Raw genomic sequence first — 17,989 nt, forward strand, 5'->3', positions numbered from 1 at the left:
AGGCTCTTGAACCGCAGCCTCGAATTTCCCCCAAGGGGATTAATAAAGCTAATCTTCTATCTTCTATCTCCTAGTTAAGAGCATTTGCTTTGGTGCTTCATCTATCGTGAAGCCTTCCACCGCCGCAGGTTTCTGCAGGGATTGCTCCATAGTGGGTTTCGGAGGCGATCAATCACAGTTTGCAAATAAAGGGAAGAACTCTTTTCCCAGCTTCTGTCTCTCACGCTTACCACCCCCCCGAGCTCTGTTGACCGCCCGATCAACAGGTAGGGCTGTGAGCCTTTTGTTCCTCTGCTCTATTCCTTCTCCTGTTCATTAGGTACATTGGTAGACGACGGTAGATTGACATCGTTGACATATTGGCTGGATGTACAGTAAGACAATTGTCTGCGCATTCAGTAAGAATTTTGTTCAGAACTCGCAGGATCTCACCCACATTGAGAAGGAAAAATGAACCACTTTAAACCTGCGTTGCTATAGGATACTAGGCATGTCTTTATAGGCGAAATTTGTCACAAAAGAAACACAAAAATCACACATTTTCATAGAATCGGCCAAATGTAATTTATATTTATGTAATTAATAAAAATAAAGTTAACTGAAAGATCACCATGCTGGCCTTGTAATGTACAGTATGTATACTATGTAACAGAACACCTCTTGAGGAAAATGGTGTTGGCCCTATACTGTAGATGACAACCAGCTCCTCGCCAGATTTGCCAATGATGGATTAGTAAGGACAATGGAGAGTCTTCTAGGTCAGTGGGCATTATGAGAGGAACATTGAGGAGTGAATCATTCCATTTCCATTTATTTTTTAAATTGATGTGCTGCGACACAACTGTGTCTCTCTGGTGTGCTACGGAGTGGGACAGCCCTTTATTCTCTACAGTCCGCCAGGTGGATTCAATCTGGGTAATTATCAGGTAGGAGAGGGCCTTTCTATTTCACCTCTTCTGAGCCAATCTCACCTCTGACCCCTGAGGTGGCAGCAGTCGCCAGCCCTCAGCTCGCTGCTCAACCATCACATTTCTGACAGGCTTTCATATCAGCGATGAATAGAGTGTTTTCAGACAGGCAACCTGTCCAGACGCCAAAAACACAGCAAAGAGGCCTCCAGGGACATGCTACCGGATGCCATCAGCCCTGGGCCTCATAAGTGTGTGTGTGTGTGTGTGTGTGTGTGTGTGTGTGTGTGTGTGTGTGTGTGTGTGTGTGTGTGTGTGTGTGTGTGTGTGTGTGTGTGTGTGTGTGTGTGTGTGTGTGTGTGTGTGTGTGTGTGTGTGTGTGTGTTGGGGGGGGGGTTCTGGGATATTTCACAAGACACTAATTTTAGGCTGGACCTGCGGAACAGCACTACAGATGGGCATGTCTTTGACTGACTGACTGACTGACTGACTGACTGACTGACTGACTTGCTGGCTGGCTGGCTGGCTGGCTGACTGACTGACTGACTGACTGAGTCACTGAGTGATGAAGTTATAGCTTTGGTTGGCTGCTTGGTTGGTCCCAGGCCAACATACAGTACATGTATGTAGTCTATCCTCAGTTGGCCTTCAACTAACTTGCAGCTCAATTGTTCCTCCAGGCTATGGGATGAAGTGAGCGGAATACGAGTCTATGGGCTCGCTACTCAGTAGATCGGCTATTTTTAATCAGCCGTGTGTGTGTGTGTGTGTGTGCTCATGTGGCCTTTTGGGCTTGTTTTTGTAGACCTGACCGATTGTTTCTGTTGCACAATCTGGCAACACTGTTGGGTGGGGCTAAAGTAGGTTTTAGCCACTATCGTGCTCCAAGTCATTCAATTAATACACAATGATCAAACGTTATCCAGTCAGAATATGTACATTTCATTATTATAATAAAATGTAAATGACTTTATTGTTATTTTATAGGTCTATGGATGTATTCATCATGGTTTCACTATCATTTCACTGTATTACAAAGCCCTATACAGACATAATCATTATTACTTGTGGAAATAATTTGTTGATTTTGTTACTAAGCAGATCAATGTCATTTGTGATTATGTTGAATTAGACATATATGTGCGGCCTAATCTTGCAAACTAGCTCATCCAATTCCTCCCAAATCTTATGGCTGTGTACCAACTGTTACAACACCCCAACTAAATGAAGGTTAGTGGTCCTCGGATTAGTGTGTAGTTTTTAATTAAACATAACTTGAACCATGTCATGTAGTATGCCAGTATGCTACCTCAGTATATTTTAACAACAAATATTACTATGACCACTACAGAATATTGCAGGTGAGCATTTCATTTCCAGGAATTCACAGTATAGACAGTTAGACACTACCACCTACTGTATCCCTCCCTCACAAATGTCCCACAATTTCGCACATTCACAGAATACAGGTGAATTTTGTTTGTTACAAGTACAATAGAAGTATGTTTAAAAAATAATAACTGAGGTGAATTTGTTTCAGAATCAGTCTGAAAATCATCATTGTCAGCAGTCATATTTGTTTTCTGTGGCTGTCTCTGTGTGTGTCTGTCTGTAGCGGTACCACTGCACGGCGACAACGTGCGCTGTCCTATGCTCTTCAGAGTAGGTGTAGTGTTTGTATTGTGTCGGAAAAAACTACCAACAAACTAAAATGGATCATGCCCTAAAATGTGCATGATCCTTCCAGCCATGTGCTCGGTTTCACCTAACCTTCTCCTGAAAGAGATTTTGTTAGAAAGAGGGAAATTGTGACTTTTAACATTTTGTTAGATATATACTATATTCAAATGTACTTTATTGCTTGGGTAAATGTTTCAACTATTAACTTTAGTCAACAGTACTACAGTTGAAATAAATGTGGGACTTTTACATTGAAATATCATGTTTAAATGATCAGTGTTTCATTCAGTTGTTATGGTCACAGTGACTGCATTAAAAGTTCTAAAAAAATGTTCTGCAATTAAAAAACAATCTTTAAATATATGTTTTGTGATTCAGTGGCATCCATCTCCTTAGTTTAAGTATTTCTATTTGTATTAAATAAGTTGACCAGCATGACTAACTGCTTGATGACTATTATGAGTTATTGACTAGTAGTGGCATTTATACATTTCGGTGGTGTTGGTATTTTCCAAAGAAAGATCAGAGAGAAAGGAGTGACAAAAACATATAGACATGCTGTAAAGAATGAAACCCATGTTCACTACATTTGTTTTGATTTTGGTGAAATGATTCTGATGGGAAGGCATAATAGTTACAGAGAAAACACTCTAGCGTGGTTGGGGGGGGGCTATCAGTCTCTCCTCTCACATTAATATGCAACAGAGAAACAAAGCCACCAAATGGCTGTTTTTATGGGACGCATTGTGAGACAATACAAAGAGAGAGAGAGGAGAGAGACTGATTGACTGAGAGACTGAGAGAAAGAGAGAAAGAGAGAAAGAGAGTAAGAGAGAAAGAGAGAAAGAGAGAAAACGAGTTAGAGAAAATGAAAGTGTGTGTGTGTGTGTGTGTGTGTGTGTGTGTGTGTGTGTGTGTGTGTGTGTGTGTGTGTGTGTGTGTGTGTGTGTGTGTAGGTTGTCTGTTATTTGGGCTATTTGCTTGTCCCATAGGAACTCCAGACCTAAGCTGTCCTGTCCTGACAGGTCGACAAGCTGACACCATCATTTACTCATCAGCTCATGGCCACTTCACAGATTGATAGATAAAGCCCCAGGCCAGGGGAGCGGCTGACAGCGATGGAGGTGGGTGGGGGGTTCTGTTAGAAGGTCTGTTTTACAGCTACCAAGGCTGTGTGTCCCTACACGAAGAAAAAAATCATGAGTGTTGATTTAACTCCGAGAGTGTAAAAAAACTGACCCGGAACGGGATCAATCAACATCAATCAACAAAATCAACATCGCTCTGGGATTTTAGGGCGAGACACACAGTCAAAAGGCATGGTGACCATTCTGGATGCTAGCAAAAAAAAGGGAGAGAATAAAAGGGGCAAAGGGAGAACAGGAGGAGGAGGTGGGGGTGCTGGGAGGGGGGAGGGCTGTCTGTTGGACTGAGAGGAGGGACGGGGGGCCCAGGGATATGACTGATTGCAGGCAGGGTCAGAGTTCAAGGCCAATGCCCAGGCCCCGGCTCTCTGGAATGGGGGGCAGGAAAAGGGGGGATGTGGGGCACACAAAGGGGGGCCCAGCGGAAAAAAAAACATGCAAGGCAGGTCTGGGGTGAAAGAAAATGAAAGAAACAAGGGGGAAAAAAAGAAAGAGGGGGGCCTCTTTTCAAAAGGTCCCACGACAACCAAATGTCCAGGTTTGTCTGCTGTTCCCTCGGTTATTAGGAGCTTAGAATAAATATATAGTCCGCAAATATACACAGTAAAATCCTCAGTTAATTTGGTAAATGCTGCATTTATATAGCGCCTTTATCCAAAGTGCTTTACATTCACCCTTTCAAACAGTGATGGCAGAGGAAACTATGCAAGGCACCAACCTGCTCATCGGGAGCAGTTAGGGTTTCAGTGTATTGCTCAAAGACACTTCAACACTAACCCAGCGGGTGCCGGGGATCGAACCGGGAACCTTCTGTTTCCCAAGCAGCCACTTCTACCTTCTGAGCCACTGCCGAGTGGCATTTATAGCTCAGAGAGTGTACAAATGTAACCAAATGGATCCGTAACCGTAGCTGAAAAAAAGCCTAAAGCGAGGCGTTGTGAGCAGGTACTATTTTTGAAACATTTTCTAAAATCTTGAAAGAATTTGAATTGATTGGAATACTTCTTAAAACAAATCTTTTAAGATGGGGGTCCGCAGCCAAATATAATGGGGTCCTTGACATGAAAACCTTTGAGAACCACTGGCTTAGATAATTAGGTTGATAATGTGCGTGCAATGCATGTGTGCTCTTTCACCAAGCCTTCCTAAGTGGATTAACATGTATACCACTGAGGATTCCACTGTGTACATATATAAAATGCAATAAATAATTCATTCAAGTCATCACATTATCAGTTAATCCAGTTATATTCTCACAATCCAGGCCAGTCCAGCCACACTGTGCTTACTGTAAGTAAGTCCAAGCCCGCCTCCACCCAGCCTGACCCCAGATCAGTGGAGAGGTACTGGCTAGGGGCAGCACTGGAGGCAAAACAAACACAAAGCATCCAGCTACTGTTTACACTGGCAGCCAATCTGTACCTATCTTTTGTGTGCTCTGTATAAGTATGTGTGTGTGTGTGTGTGTGTGCGCGCGTCGATGTGTGTGCGTGCGTGCGCGTTTGTGTATGCGTGTGTGCTCTGTATGAGTATGTGTGTGTGTCTGTATGAGTATGTGTGTGTGCGTGTGTGTGTGCGTGCGTGCGTGCGTGCGTGCGTGCGTGCGTGCGTGCGTGCGTGCGTGCGTGCGTGCGTGCGTGCGTGCGTGCGTGCGTGCGTGCGTGCGTGCGTGCGTGCGTGCGTGCGTGCGTGCGTGCGTTTGTGCGTGTTTGTGCGTGCGTGGATGTGTGCTTGTGCGTGTGTGTGTGTGTGTGTGTGTGCGTAACTAAGACCATCAAGAGTAAAGGGCAGCATGTGTATGCATTTACATGTTTGATTACAGAGAACAAGTGAATGATAGTATGTATTAGAGGACCGTGTGTGTGTGTGTGTGTGTGTGTGTGTGTGTGTGTGTGTGTGTGTGTGTGTGTGTGTGTGTGTGTGTGTGTGTGTGTGTGTGTGTGTGTGTGTGTGTGTGTGTGTGTTTAAAGGGGGATAGGGTGGGGGTTGGTTGATTAATGTATGTGCATGCATGTATGTGAGTGAAATGAACAATCGATTCCCCTTGCTTCCCTGTCCGGTCCGCTCTCCTGAAGGTCAACATCTTGAGAGATGGCTGAAGGGCCGTGTGTATATTCCATGAGAGTTCTCCCTCAACGTACACAAACACACACACACACACACAAGACACGCACGTGCGAGCGCTGGCTTGCAAGCACGCGTACACCTTAATTAAAATCTCTCTGCTAGGTATGCTGCACATATAGACAAAGCCTCCCCTATCAGATACAGTATGCCTATATGTAAGAATAGAATCACTGTGCTGCCCCAAGCAGCTGAATAGCATTTGCATATCATTACCTTTGTTTTGACTCTGTGAAGCACGATGTGGCCTGTAGCATCATGTTCTAATACCTCCAGTACGCTAGAATGAAAACACTACCGTATAACACAGAGACCCAACAGCTAAGCCAGCAAGCCTTTTGGGCTTCAAAATGAAACCTCGTTTTGCAATACATTTCATAGTCTGTACTGTGAATGACCTCCTTGTATGCTGGGACCGTACACTCAGGGAGATTATACTGGAGAGACTACGATAATGAATCAGAATAGTAATGTCTCCCATCTATTTAGCTCATTGAACAACACCCCTAGAATGAATTGTTAGGATGCATTTTGCTCCTCTGTTCCTCGGGTTCCTTAAATAGCTGACTGCATTTCCTGGCCAACTAGCTCGCTTTATGAGCTAATTAGCTAATGGCAGAGCACAAGCTGAGGCCTGGCTCTTTGGCCAATCGCGGGCCGGTGTTTGCGACTCATGACATCCATATGGATGGTTATACACTAATGGTGGTAAGTGGTAATACTGTGACAACGACATGGTTGTATGCGCTCGCTCTCTCACACACACACACACACACACACACACACACACACACACACACACACACACACACACACACACACACACACACACACACACACACACACACACACACACACACACACACACACACACACAAACACGCACCCCCCCCCTCCCACACACACACACACACACACACACACACACACACACACACACACACACACACACACACACACACACACACACACACACACAGACACACACACACACACACACACACACACACACACACACACAGTGTCTTTCTCCCATCTGCCGACTCATCATTTCTAATCCCCCTACCAGCCCATTCTTCCCCCTTCTCTCTCTATTTTCTTCTGCCTTTGTTTGGGCTCTTTCCATCTCTCTCTCTCTCTCTCTCTCTCTCTCTCTCTCTGACTAAACCTTAATCTATACTCGATCGCATGAGGATGTTGCTTGCCAAAAACAGCTGATCTACAAGCTAACAAGGCATCACATCGCAAGCAACACCATTGTACAAAATTAGAAGGCTTATAGCACAGGCTTAATCTACTGTAGTATGAGAGAGCTAAGAGGGAGTGTAGCTGCATGCGTATGAGCGATGAAGGTGTCCACTCCTCACTACTCAGGGCATGTGCCTCGTTCACTCCACTAACTTACCATTATTGATTTTTTTGGTGCATATCAAATGTAATTACTTCATCATCATTTCCTTTTATGAATAACATCAACGCTGAATGATGGTCCCATGTTAACGCTGGCTGAAATAAAATAAAAAATAAAAATGAACACGCCACATGATGCGTAGCGGTGCGTAGCAGAATGGAATCAAAAACAAATCTGTATATGGATATGGAAAATTGGTTTAACAAAATACATCCAAAATAAAGTAACACGTTTGTGTGGCTGATAGTAATACCTGCCATTAATACCAGGCTATAATAGTCGATTCCGTCACGTTGAGTTCTGCTGTGAAGTCATGAACTATAAAGAATTGGAATACATGAGGTCATTACAACTAAACTATAAACAGCAAATGTGTCAAACAATGGCCCATTTCCCACCTCGGTGGTATTACTGTGCTATCATTTAGACAGCGCTGGCTGTATTTATTAACATTTACAGGGCTCTGAATTAGCATTACTTATCATCAGCTAATAGCATTCCTTGACCCAGAGCAGAACCTACTTTCACATCAATCCAGGAAATTCTCCCTTAGGAGGAACTGCAGTACAACACGACACAATAAAACCCGCTTCCAGCCCAAATAAAAGCAGCAGCTTGCAACCGTCGAGAAATATGGTGCTGTGAATGGTAAATGGCATAATTGGCGTCTAGGTCCTTTCTCCCCCTGGACATTCCAGGGCAGTGCTTTGGGAGAACGTCCAACAACCATTCAACACTCCCCGCCCAGACACACACGGTTGAATGTCGCTCATGTCTTGGCAGGGATGCTTGCCAGCAGCTGTTGCGTCAGGAACAGTGCGGACACAGAGGAATGGAGCGTTTGATTATGCCGATGATCAGATCAAGTCATCCCAAACAGCTCAGTGCTTAATGTTGATAGCCATATGGATGACATGAGTTGGGTCCAACATTGTCCTGATACATTGCCAGCTGCGGCAATAGAGTGAGTGCCCTGACGGTGGTTAAATAAAGGGGTGCCAACAACATGATGTGTCCCATACCCCCCTGAGGTATTTGCAGAGTAAGTAAATGCCTTTTTATTACATAATATTAGTTGTCCAGTAGTGTGTATCAAATGGCTATTCCAAGTGTAGTAAGAACTATAACTATAACTTTGTATGATCGCTGTAACTGTTGTGTGTTTCTACAGCATGTAGAACTATGCAAACATTAGCATCATTTAAATAGTAAATGGTTATACGTCTATTTTTGCAGGTATGTACAGTACGTGCATATGTATTTGTAGGTAGGTATATATTGATGTATGTAAGCATGCACAGTACAGTAGTATGTATGGGTAACCTACTGCATGATTGTTAAGTATGAAGGTATGTATGTGTGTTTCAATTAACCTGTTATTGTTCCTGAGTTTGACGTGTCCTCCAGGCTCCAGAATCTGCCCGTTCTTCAGCCAGGTAAGCTGGGGCACAGGTTCCCCCTGTGCCTGACACGTGAAGATAGCCGTGGTGCCTACAGGCCTCGCAACAGACTGAGGGGGCTGAACAAACTCCGCTGGGGCTGTGGGAAATAAGAGAGAGACAGAGAGAGCAAGAGACGGCAAAGAAAAAGAGCAAACAGATAGAGAGAAAGACAGAGAGGCAGAAAAGAGAATTACAGATAGGCCTTTGCAACTCATTCGATACCTGTAGGTAAAACTGCAGACATAAATTAGTAAGGACAGATGGCTCAATCCCAATCGAAAGGAAGGCTGTTTTATCACCACTGCCGACAAGCAAGCTGGTAGAAGATATGAATCTCATTGATATTCAGTCTCCCTGAGGTGTGGGGTTTGGAGGCAGGAAAGAGACAACAGGAAAATAAGGAGAGAGAGGGTGATAGAGAGAGCTAGAGAGGGAGAGAGAGAGAGAGAGAAACAAACAGAGACATAAAGAGGTGCCCATACTCATACAAAGATGAGGGTCACGTGCACTGAAATCGCATGGCTCACAAGGGCGTTTGGTTTGGTTTTTAGAATCAAGTGGTGTAAATTGCAATCTCTTCTCATCTTTTCATACCCCCATGCCATAGGCCTGCAGCTATAGCCCATTAGAAGTAATAACTTATTCATATTAAGTGTCTCTCAGTTCTTACAGTACGAGAGGGAGTACAGTAGGTAATCTAGCTTGTGTGGCCATTACCTTGACATCAGACTGTGTTTAATTTCCTCCTGGGCTGGTGCTGCAGCAGTGCTTTTATTTGAATTGAAGTACAGTATAGATAGGGGCAAAGAACTATTGCATCATTACCTCGGTACTCAATGTCTGCGCCAGTATCATTAAAGTTAATAACGATTTGATAACTTGAATTATTTATGTCCTTAATAAGTTGGAGATAATGTTAAGATAATTACAGTCGACATGGGTGAGGTATCGCAAAAGAGCCTTTAGGAATGCTTGTCATATCATATTCTGTACTAAAACAAAACCAACACAACACTAACAATTCTTAACATTCTTAACACAACCAACTCTGTTAACACAACCAACACTGTTAACACTACAGTATCAATACTTGATACTGTAATACACTACCAATAGTTAACACTAACAATACTTCACACAACAAACTACTGAATACAGCCTCCCAACACAGCAAGTCCGTATTGTGGAACAGTATATTCTAGTTGTTACTGTGACCGTCTGGCCCACTGTGTTTCCATAGAACTGCACTATGGATGTTGACATGTTGATGGTCTCTCATCTGCTGTATATGCTAAAATTCTGATAACTAGAGGGTCCATTTTTACATTTTCAGAGTTAAGGACCTTTTGCTGTCTCTCTCTCTTTTTCTCCTCCTTTGTCTCTCTTTGTCCCTTCCCAAGGAACCTAAAGGACACTGCATTGATTCACCAACGCTGATATGAATACATTAGCATTGTGCATTTAAAATTGCCTTCAAGTCTTCAAGACTGTGCAAATAACACATGCCGTGTCATAATGACACAGAACCTTCCAAGACCTTAGTGGAGGGCTTCATCGCTCATCTTATTTTTCACAAATCAATAAAGAAACCAAATAAATTGACATACAATTAACAGCCGTGGCTTTTCTTCATGGTCCCTGCAACGGTAGCGGCTCGTCTCACAGTTGACTGGCAGAATAAATGAAATATTGACCTGGAGCAGTGCTGCTATTGGCTGAGGCCAAGTATCGGGCCCCATCTCTGGTCGATACGAGAATGAGGCAGAAGGCGAAAGCTTCCTGCATGGTGACTATTAATGCACAGCTTCAAAGATGGGGGCCACCCACCTCTAGCCGCAGCCCATTGGTCAAAATCATTCGTCTTTCTCTCTCTCTCGCCCGCCACCATTAAATTATTCCTAGTCACGAGTTTCCAATCACTTGTTAATTTGAATGGATAAGTATGTCATAGATTTGGTGCCATATAAACAATACGACGCCAATCCTCCTCCTGTTAGTGTGGAATAATTAGCTAATTAAAGTCTAATGTGGGGGTAAGCATCCTGAGAGGCCATGGCTTTACATGCGTCAGCCAATCAATTCATCACGGACACGTTTATGTGCTTCAAGTTTACATAGACTGCAGTCCATATTCTAAATTGCCATTTCATTTTATTCCATTGTCAGCAGCATGTCAGGACTCACCTTGGACCACTAGACGTCCCTGAGCGGTCCTGCGAACACGGGTCCCTGGTTTGTTGGCTGCGCAGACATACACCCCTGAGTGCTGCACACCAACGTCTGAGATCATCAGATTCCCTGTGCCCAGCACCTGGATGCCTTCCACGCCAATAGGACGGCCATCTACCCAGGGGAGATAGAGATAGAGAGAGAGAGAGAGAGAGAGAGAGAGAGAGAGAGAGAGAGAGAGAGAGAGAGAGAGAGAGAGAGAGAGAGAGAGAGAGAGCAGCATGGGGAAAGAGAATAAATTGACCTGGAGAGCAGTCTTGACTCCATGGTAGGCATGTATGAATGATTGATTAAGCCTACTCTGTACACGGTAACACATTTAAGTTAAAGCGGGCAGCGGGCTATTTCTAGCCCTCCCAGAGCTTGACGCAGTTTCCATGGTAAACGGCAATGCTCTTCTCAGAAGTGTGACAGAGCGTTGTCATGTGAAGATGACGCTGGTGCAAAAGAACAAAGGTGGAAAATGGATGAAGGGACACAGAGGACGATCTTGTGGTTTCGGTTTTGTGTGTTTGTGTGTGTGTTTGAGACTGATAATAAGAGAGAGAGAGAGAGAAGACAAAGAGTGACACGCTTGATGATCTGTATGACTATTAAGCATCATGTGTTTCTAGCTTGAAACAATGAAAACATGCAATGTAGCGTGTAGAGCCTACTACAGTCTCAAATGGGTTTTCAGTTCATTTAATCGTGCACGCTAGAGCGGGAACCTTTGTACTCTGCAGGGCAGACTGATCGCTCTACACTGCCTTATGAGAGTTCCACAGTAGATGTTCTAGATACAGCACGGGGACTCAGTTACTGTAACTGTAATTCCCTATCTCCTATCTCATGCCCCTATATGCTATCACAAAGCTCAACTCTGATAACTAGTTGGCAGTGCATGGGCAAAAAGATGCCATTTTCGTTTCAGTCCCCCCCCCCCCCCCTCGTCTCTGTTCTACATGTACCCGCATGATAAGCGAACACTTCCCCCGTGCCCCCTATCTTCTCCTGGCCCTGTTCCAGCAATGACTTCAGCCTGGTCCTGGTGTTTCGAATCCCATTTGCAGCTACCATCTGTAGCTTGGGTGCCTGCATGGCTCAAATTTGATGTGTCAAAAGGCCACGCAGGGGTGGTGGGGGCTGTGTTGGACACATGCAGAGGCAGAAAAACACACGCCATATGGCAACTACTCAGCCACACTACTGCTACTACCACTACTGCTACTACCACTACTACTACCACTACTACTACTACTACTACTACTACTACTACTACTACTACTACACAGTCAAATAAGAAGTGGAGCATTCTTGTAAGGGTCCATTTCTACCCTGTCAGAGTTAATTTAACACTTTTTACTGGGTGCTACTACTGCTATTTTCTCCATAAATTCTCGAAACTTCTGTTTTAATCTTTCACACCTGCAAGCGATGGACATTCTTCTGTTGGTATACTCCAAGGACGATCGGATTAATCATGGGAAAATAAATCGGATAAACGAGAACACCACTCCCCCACTCACCTGCTAAATACCATGTTGTGCTTTTTTTTACTCTTCGTGATGGCTATTCTAATGCAATCCACAATGACGCACCGCCTCCTTGATTGCAATGAAGCATGAGCTGTCTTTTGTCTTAATGGACGCATTTTTTTTTCTTTTCTTGCCTTTTTTCCTGCCCTCTCTCTCTCCCTCTGCCTCTCTCTCTCTCTCTCTTCTCTCTCTCTCTCTCTCTCTCTCTCTCTCTCGGTCTCACTCCGTCAGGCCCTAATTCGGTTAGTGTCAAAGCAGAAAGAGAGCAGGCCAGCAAGCTGTGGTGCTGATGAATGGAAAGCACCAAACAAACTCTGGCATTAAGGAGTGACTGATGTGAATCTATCAGATTCATTATGCGGCTTATCCCGGCCTCCCTGCCTGTAATCTAATACACACAAATCCCATCGTGTTAGCATTTCATTCTGGCTACATTGTGTAAGAGGCAATATCCTCAATCTGATTATGCCCAACTGGTTGAGGAAGGGGGGGGGGAGACAGCAATTTACATTTTGAACAGAAAATCAGATTGGATAATAGCCACACACACAATAGAAGAAAAAACAACATATCAGATTGCTAAATTGGTAGCGGCAGAGTTTGAGCAATAGTCTAAGAAATGCATGGAGATTGACGGGGGAACAAATCCTCCCGGTCTCAACACCTCATAGCAATTACTCTACAGCTTTCCAGTGCTTGTGTGTTGCTTTTCGACTCCATGCGGGGATGAGGGATGCATTCATATACAATAGTACATAGTGTTTAGCCCTCAGGGCTCATGTAGAAAACCCTTGCCTCATGTACATGTACCCAAGACATATGTTCTACTCTATTACACATATATACATACACATAATGCAATGCAAAGGCACACCAACACTTTGTACTGTATGCAGCAGACCCACAACACATGCATGCATAAGCACACGCACGCACGCACACACACACACACACACACACACACACACACACACACACACACACACACACACACACACACACACACACACACACACACACACACACACACACACACACACACACACACACACACACACACACACACACACACACACACACACACACGCATGCACCCAATCAATATCAGTTAGATAAATGCTTAATAAGTAGTATTGCCTCATATATCATACAGTAAAAACAAAGGTGTGAAGGTTGGGAATGCATTGGAAATGCGTTGGAAATGCCTTAAAAAAGGCAAAAAATAGTGTATATTTTCTATATTTTGCACAGGCATTTTTCTTGTTAGATTTAGTTCACAAGAGTTAGTTTAAGTCATATCTTCAGAGTCATATATATTCTAAGTCAATTGCATACTGAGCACACTGTGTGTGTCCAATTTGCAGTGACTGAGAAACAATGCGGATATATACATTTAAAAAAAAAAACAACAACAACCAAAGAACATTGGAGACTTTTTCCTTTTTCCTTTCTAACAAGCGCTCCGTCTTACCAAGTCTACTCCAAGACACGATGGGCCGCGGGTATCCCGTAGCAACGCATTCCAAGATGGCAGTCTGGTGAACGGTGAGGGTGAGGTTTTCTGGTCCCACCAGAATCACTGGCTCTTTGTAAACGGAGGACTGGGAGCCTGGAGGGAGAAACCAGCCAGAGGAGGGAAGAGGAGCGGGGATGGCAGTGAGTCTCAGAGCTTGATGGATGGCACCCTTTAATTGGATTTCTCTACAGTGCATTATCTTGATGCCGCGTACGCAGTAAAATCTGGAGTGTCAATTCAACGCAGAGAGTGTAATAACAGACCCATAAGGGTCTGTTTTTACACTCTCTGGGTTGAATTGACACTCCAGACTTTGACTGTGTACTGTATCTCTTGAATCGGGCAGTGGAACAATGTGCTTGGGGAAATAATCTTTGGAATATGTTTGGGTAGATAAATTGGAAAAAATGCGCAATGGTTTCTATTCAAACAATAAATGAGAGAAAAGAAAATAACTCGACAGAACAACATTATGCTTTCTGGCTGAGCAGCCGTCATGGGGGGGGTTACGGTATGTGCATATGTTATCCGTCGTTAAAGAAACAAAAGGGTAGCATGCCTAACGATGAGTCATAGGTACGTTATAAATATAAGCAACCTGAAACGGTGAGGTGGGCCTCCGAGCTGTATTTTACTCCTGCACTGTTGTGGGCCATGCAGCAGAATTTCCCACTGTCCTCTTGATGCACTCCTGTAATCTGTAGAACACCTGTGGGAAGGAGGGTGTACCTGCAAGACAGGGAGAGAGAGAGAGAGAGAGAGAGAGAGAGAGAGAGAGAGAGAGAGAGAGAGAGAGAGAGAGAGAGAGAGAGAGAGAGAGAGAGAGAGAGATTAACTGCTGTACAAGGCTTATTGAAGCACAGTCAGCCACACAGCTAAATCTGGTGTTCATTTAATTCCGAAAAGTGTAATTTATCCGGAGCGTCCGGCCTTGGTGCGGTCCTACCTGTCATCCGCAGTGTCCACTGGACGGCTGTCTTTCTCCCAGCTGATGACAGGCTCTGGCAGGCCGTGGATCTGACACTGGAACCGGGCCACGCCAGACTCCTCAACATGCACCGACTCTGGTTGGACATGGAAGTCTGCCATTGCTGCAGATTGAGACAAGGAGAGGAGGGTTAGCAAAAAAGGCTTTTACATATATATAAAATAATACGATAAAGGGTGCAGAATAACCCACCACAACTAATCCATGGCTGCCTTCAATGAAACAATTCTTTCTAATGGTGGCTACATCTATATAGCCTTTTCGTTTTGCAGTAACAAATACATATAGTAAAATTACTTCCCAAGAACACATTGCATGCCAAAGCCAAACATGCATATGTCATCTTGGATACTATGACTGACATTATCTTGTTATTATTATGTACATTTGTTTGTCCCAGACACCATAAGACTAACCACTCTCTGGAAAGCTAAGGTGGATCTGAATAAAGAATAATAAATGGTATATATTGTATATTAAGATTACAAATTTGTTATGAGGAAGTTACAGTAGGAGGAAAGCCCAGATAAAGTAGCTGATACACATGCATGCTATGAAAAGCTTGCATGTTTTGTTGCCATTTGTTTACCTACATTTGTTTACCTACTTCAGAAACATTTTGTCTGCATGTTTGCACAAGCACACACATATATTCATATTACAAAACGTCCACATGGCGAGCTTTCTTCAGACGCTTTTCATGTTCTCCCTGTAGCACAAAGGCAATGGAAGGTGGAGCTAGCAACACAAACTCAATTAGAGAGAGGCCTGTCTCTTTCACAGCTTTCCCACAATCCTCATTTAAATGTCAACCGTAATTAACTTGGACCCAAGGAGGACCTATCTGAACACTGTTAGCATAACAAGAGATACGGACCCCCTTGTTAGCCTGATTTATGCTTTTGTACAACGGAGCCATGCGCCAAAAACATAGCAGGTCTACTAGCCCACAGCGCTTCACGATGTGAGCTTGCAGCTCAGCTACTTTCAACATGGGACTCCATTACTCTTCGTTTACAACCCTGTCAAGTATGAACTAGCAGTAAACAGTGCTGCAGAGATAACTGCATGTCACTCTGCTATGCTCTGCTATTGGTAACATGTAACAATGGGTAACAATTGACTCTGCAACATCCTTAGTGTCAACTTAACACATTGTTCTCTCTTTCCATGCTTGTGTCAGTTACGCACTACTGATGACTATGATACTATACTCATACTGTATGTGCTGGGTTGTTATGCATCACCATATTATATTACGTATTTAAGAGGAACTACTGTCACTTTTTTATAGCGTGAATAGCGCGCCCTGTTGTACCACTGTTGCCACACCTAGCTCTCTCTATGGTCATTTAATTAAACTCAAAACATATATACGTATATAATATGTACAGTTGTATTGTTTGAAAATATTGTAGTAAAATGACCGCATCTTGAGTTGTATAGTGCAAGTTCCACTACGAACTATACTGCACTGTACCTGCCATTGGCATATACCCTTAATTGGCCAATTAAATATACATACACTTTTTTTTTTTAATGAGAGACATAGGACATAAAGCTTCTAGAATGACAGTCCAGTGTGGTTGCATCAACACCATGAGCTGCCATTTCCAAGCCTAATGAGAGATGTGGCATTCTCCAACATGACTTGACCTTATACCTCCAAATGAATGCATCAAGCTCTGATGAGGATTTAAATATACTAATTCACTCCTGACAGCCTATTCTTTACAAGCTAAGAAAGACACCAATATAGAGAGGTAAAACTTAGGTTACCACCTGATTTTCTCATCATTATCACCAAAACACCACTGGCAGAATTCTGTTCACTATCACATTGACTGTTACTTGAGCCTGACAAATTAGAGTTAGCATTTCTATTCTGTTTCCTGTCCTTATTATATACGAGGCCATGCTTAAACAGGTGGACCTTTTTAATGAAGCAATTTGGGATAAGTGCTACTCTCAAGGGTCCAACTGCAATGTCAAGTGTTTTAGTCCTACCCCACTGATGTTAACATCAATAGCATGACATACCTAAGCCATTATTATAACAGATTTGATCTATTTATTAACTGTAGAGCTACTTGTAGCTCTCATTAAAAAAAAAATCACACGCCTTTGATACATTTTGTCATCGATATGTGTTTATAGCCACGTGTCACGTGAAGCTTGACCAATCACTTTGTTGACGCACCTGACCAATCAGAACGTTGACGTACGCACACGGACAAAGTCAGGTATAGAGCAGGATCCGCTCTATACCTAAAGGTACAGAGCGGCTAGCGCCGCTAAAAATCACACCCAGTGTGAAGAGAGTGGTGCCTTTGAAAGTGTAACTGGTTGCATCCTTGTGTTGCAATCAGCAACAATATGTTGTCACATATTGTCACGTGTCACGTGAAGCTTGACCAATCAGCCGTGCTCAAACATACATCCACTTTATTACCAGTGAATGTGTTGCAGGAGGATTCAATCATGACTTTTAACCACATAAACCTCGTCCCTCACAAACATTTGGTGAAAATAGCCGATCTCCAAGCTCATTGCGCTACGTGCGACACGTTGTGGGCTTGCAGATCGCCTACAATTTTGGTGTAGAAGGAAAAAAGGACGGGGCCTAGTACACTCCCCCAGTGTGCTGCACTCACTGGTTATTTCCACATTGTCATGGAAGAAAAGTCTCGGTAACCTAAGTTCTCCCAAAATCTAACTACGGTAATATTCTTATGCAGGAGGTGTTGCAACATTGAGTCTGCAAAACCTTTAGCCTTTATTTAACCAGGTACGTTAATTAACCCATTGAGACCTGAAGCCGATTCTACATGTCTCCTAAATCTCAACAGTTTTCTGAAAAACGTATGTTTCTATATCAGTGATGAGAAAAAACAAATAACGCACATCCTCCGTTCTTTTGGTGCTGAGCTTTAACTGTAAAAACAGTAATAATGAGAAAAAAGATAGGGCTCGCAACTCACTTTTGTGCTCCAGGTTTTATTCAAACAAAACAGCTCATGATACAACGT

The 17,989-nt window shown here is 43.5% G+C and overlaps 1 protein-coding gene across 1 annotated transcript in view; it reads right to left on the reverse strand.

Annotated features, from left to right (window-relative positions):
• The window catches only part of igdcc3 (immunoglobulin superfamily, DCC subclass, member 3), a gene marked incomplete at both ends in the record, with an annotated part of 68,242 nt that overhangs the window by 7,911 nt on the left and 42,342 nt on the right, over nucleotides 1-17,989 (reverse strand). Inside the window, 5 exons of the mRNA XM_084056386.1 lie at nucleotides 8,642-8,807; nucleotides 10,895-11,053; nucleotides 13,928-14,065; nucleotides 14,571-14,701; nucleotides 14,919-15,063. Of these exons, the coding sequence (XP_083912512.1) occupies nucleotides 8,642-8,807; nucleotides 10,895-11,053; nucleotides 13,928-14,065; nucleotides 14,571-14,701; nucleotides 14,919-15,063 (739 nt within the window). The remainder of the gene's footprint in view (nucleotides 1-8,641; nucleotides 8,808-10,894; nucleotides 11,054-13,927; nucleotides 14,066-14,570; nucleotides 14,702-14,918; nucleotides 15,064-17,989) is intronic.

Source organism: Gymnoscopelus microlampas (assembly GCF_963454915.1).
Source record: "Gymnoscopelus microlampas genome assembly, chromosome: 1".
NCBI lineage: Eukaryota > Metazoa > Chordata > Actinopteri > Myctophiformes > Myctophidae > Gymnoscopelus > Gymnoscopelus microlampas.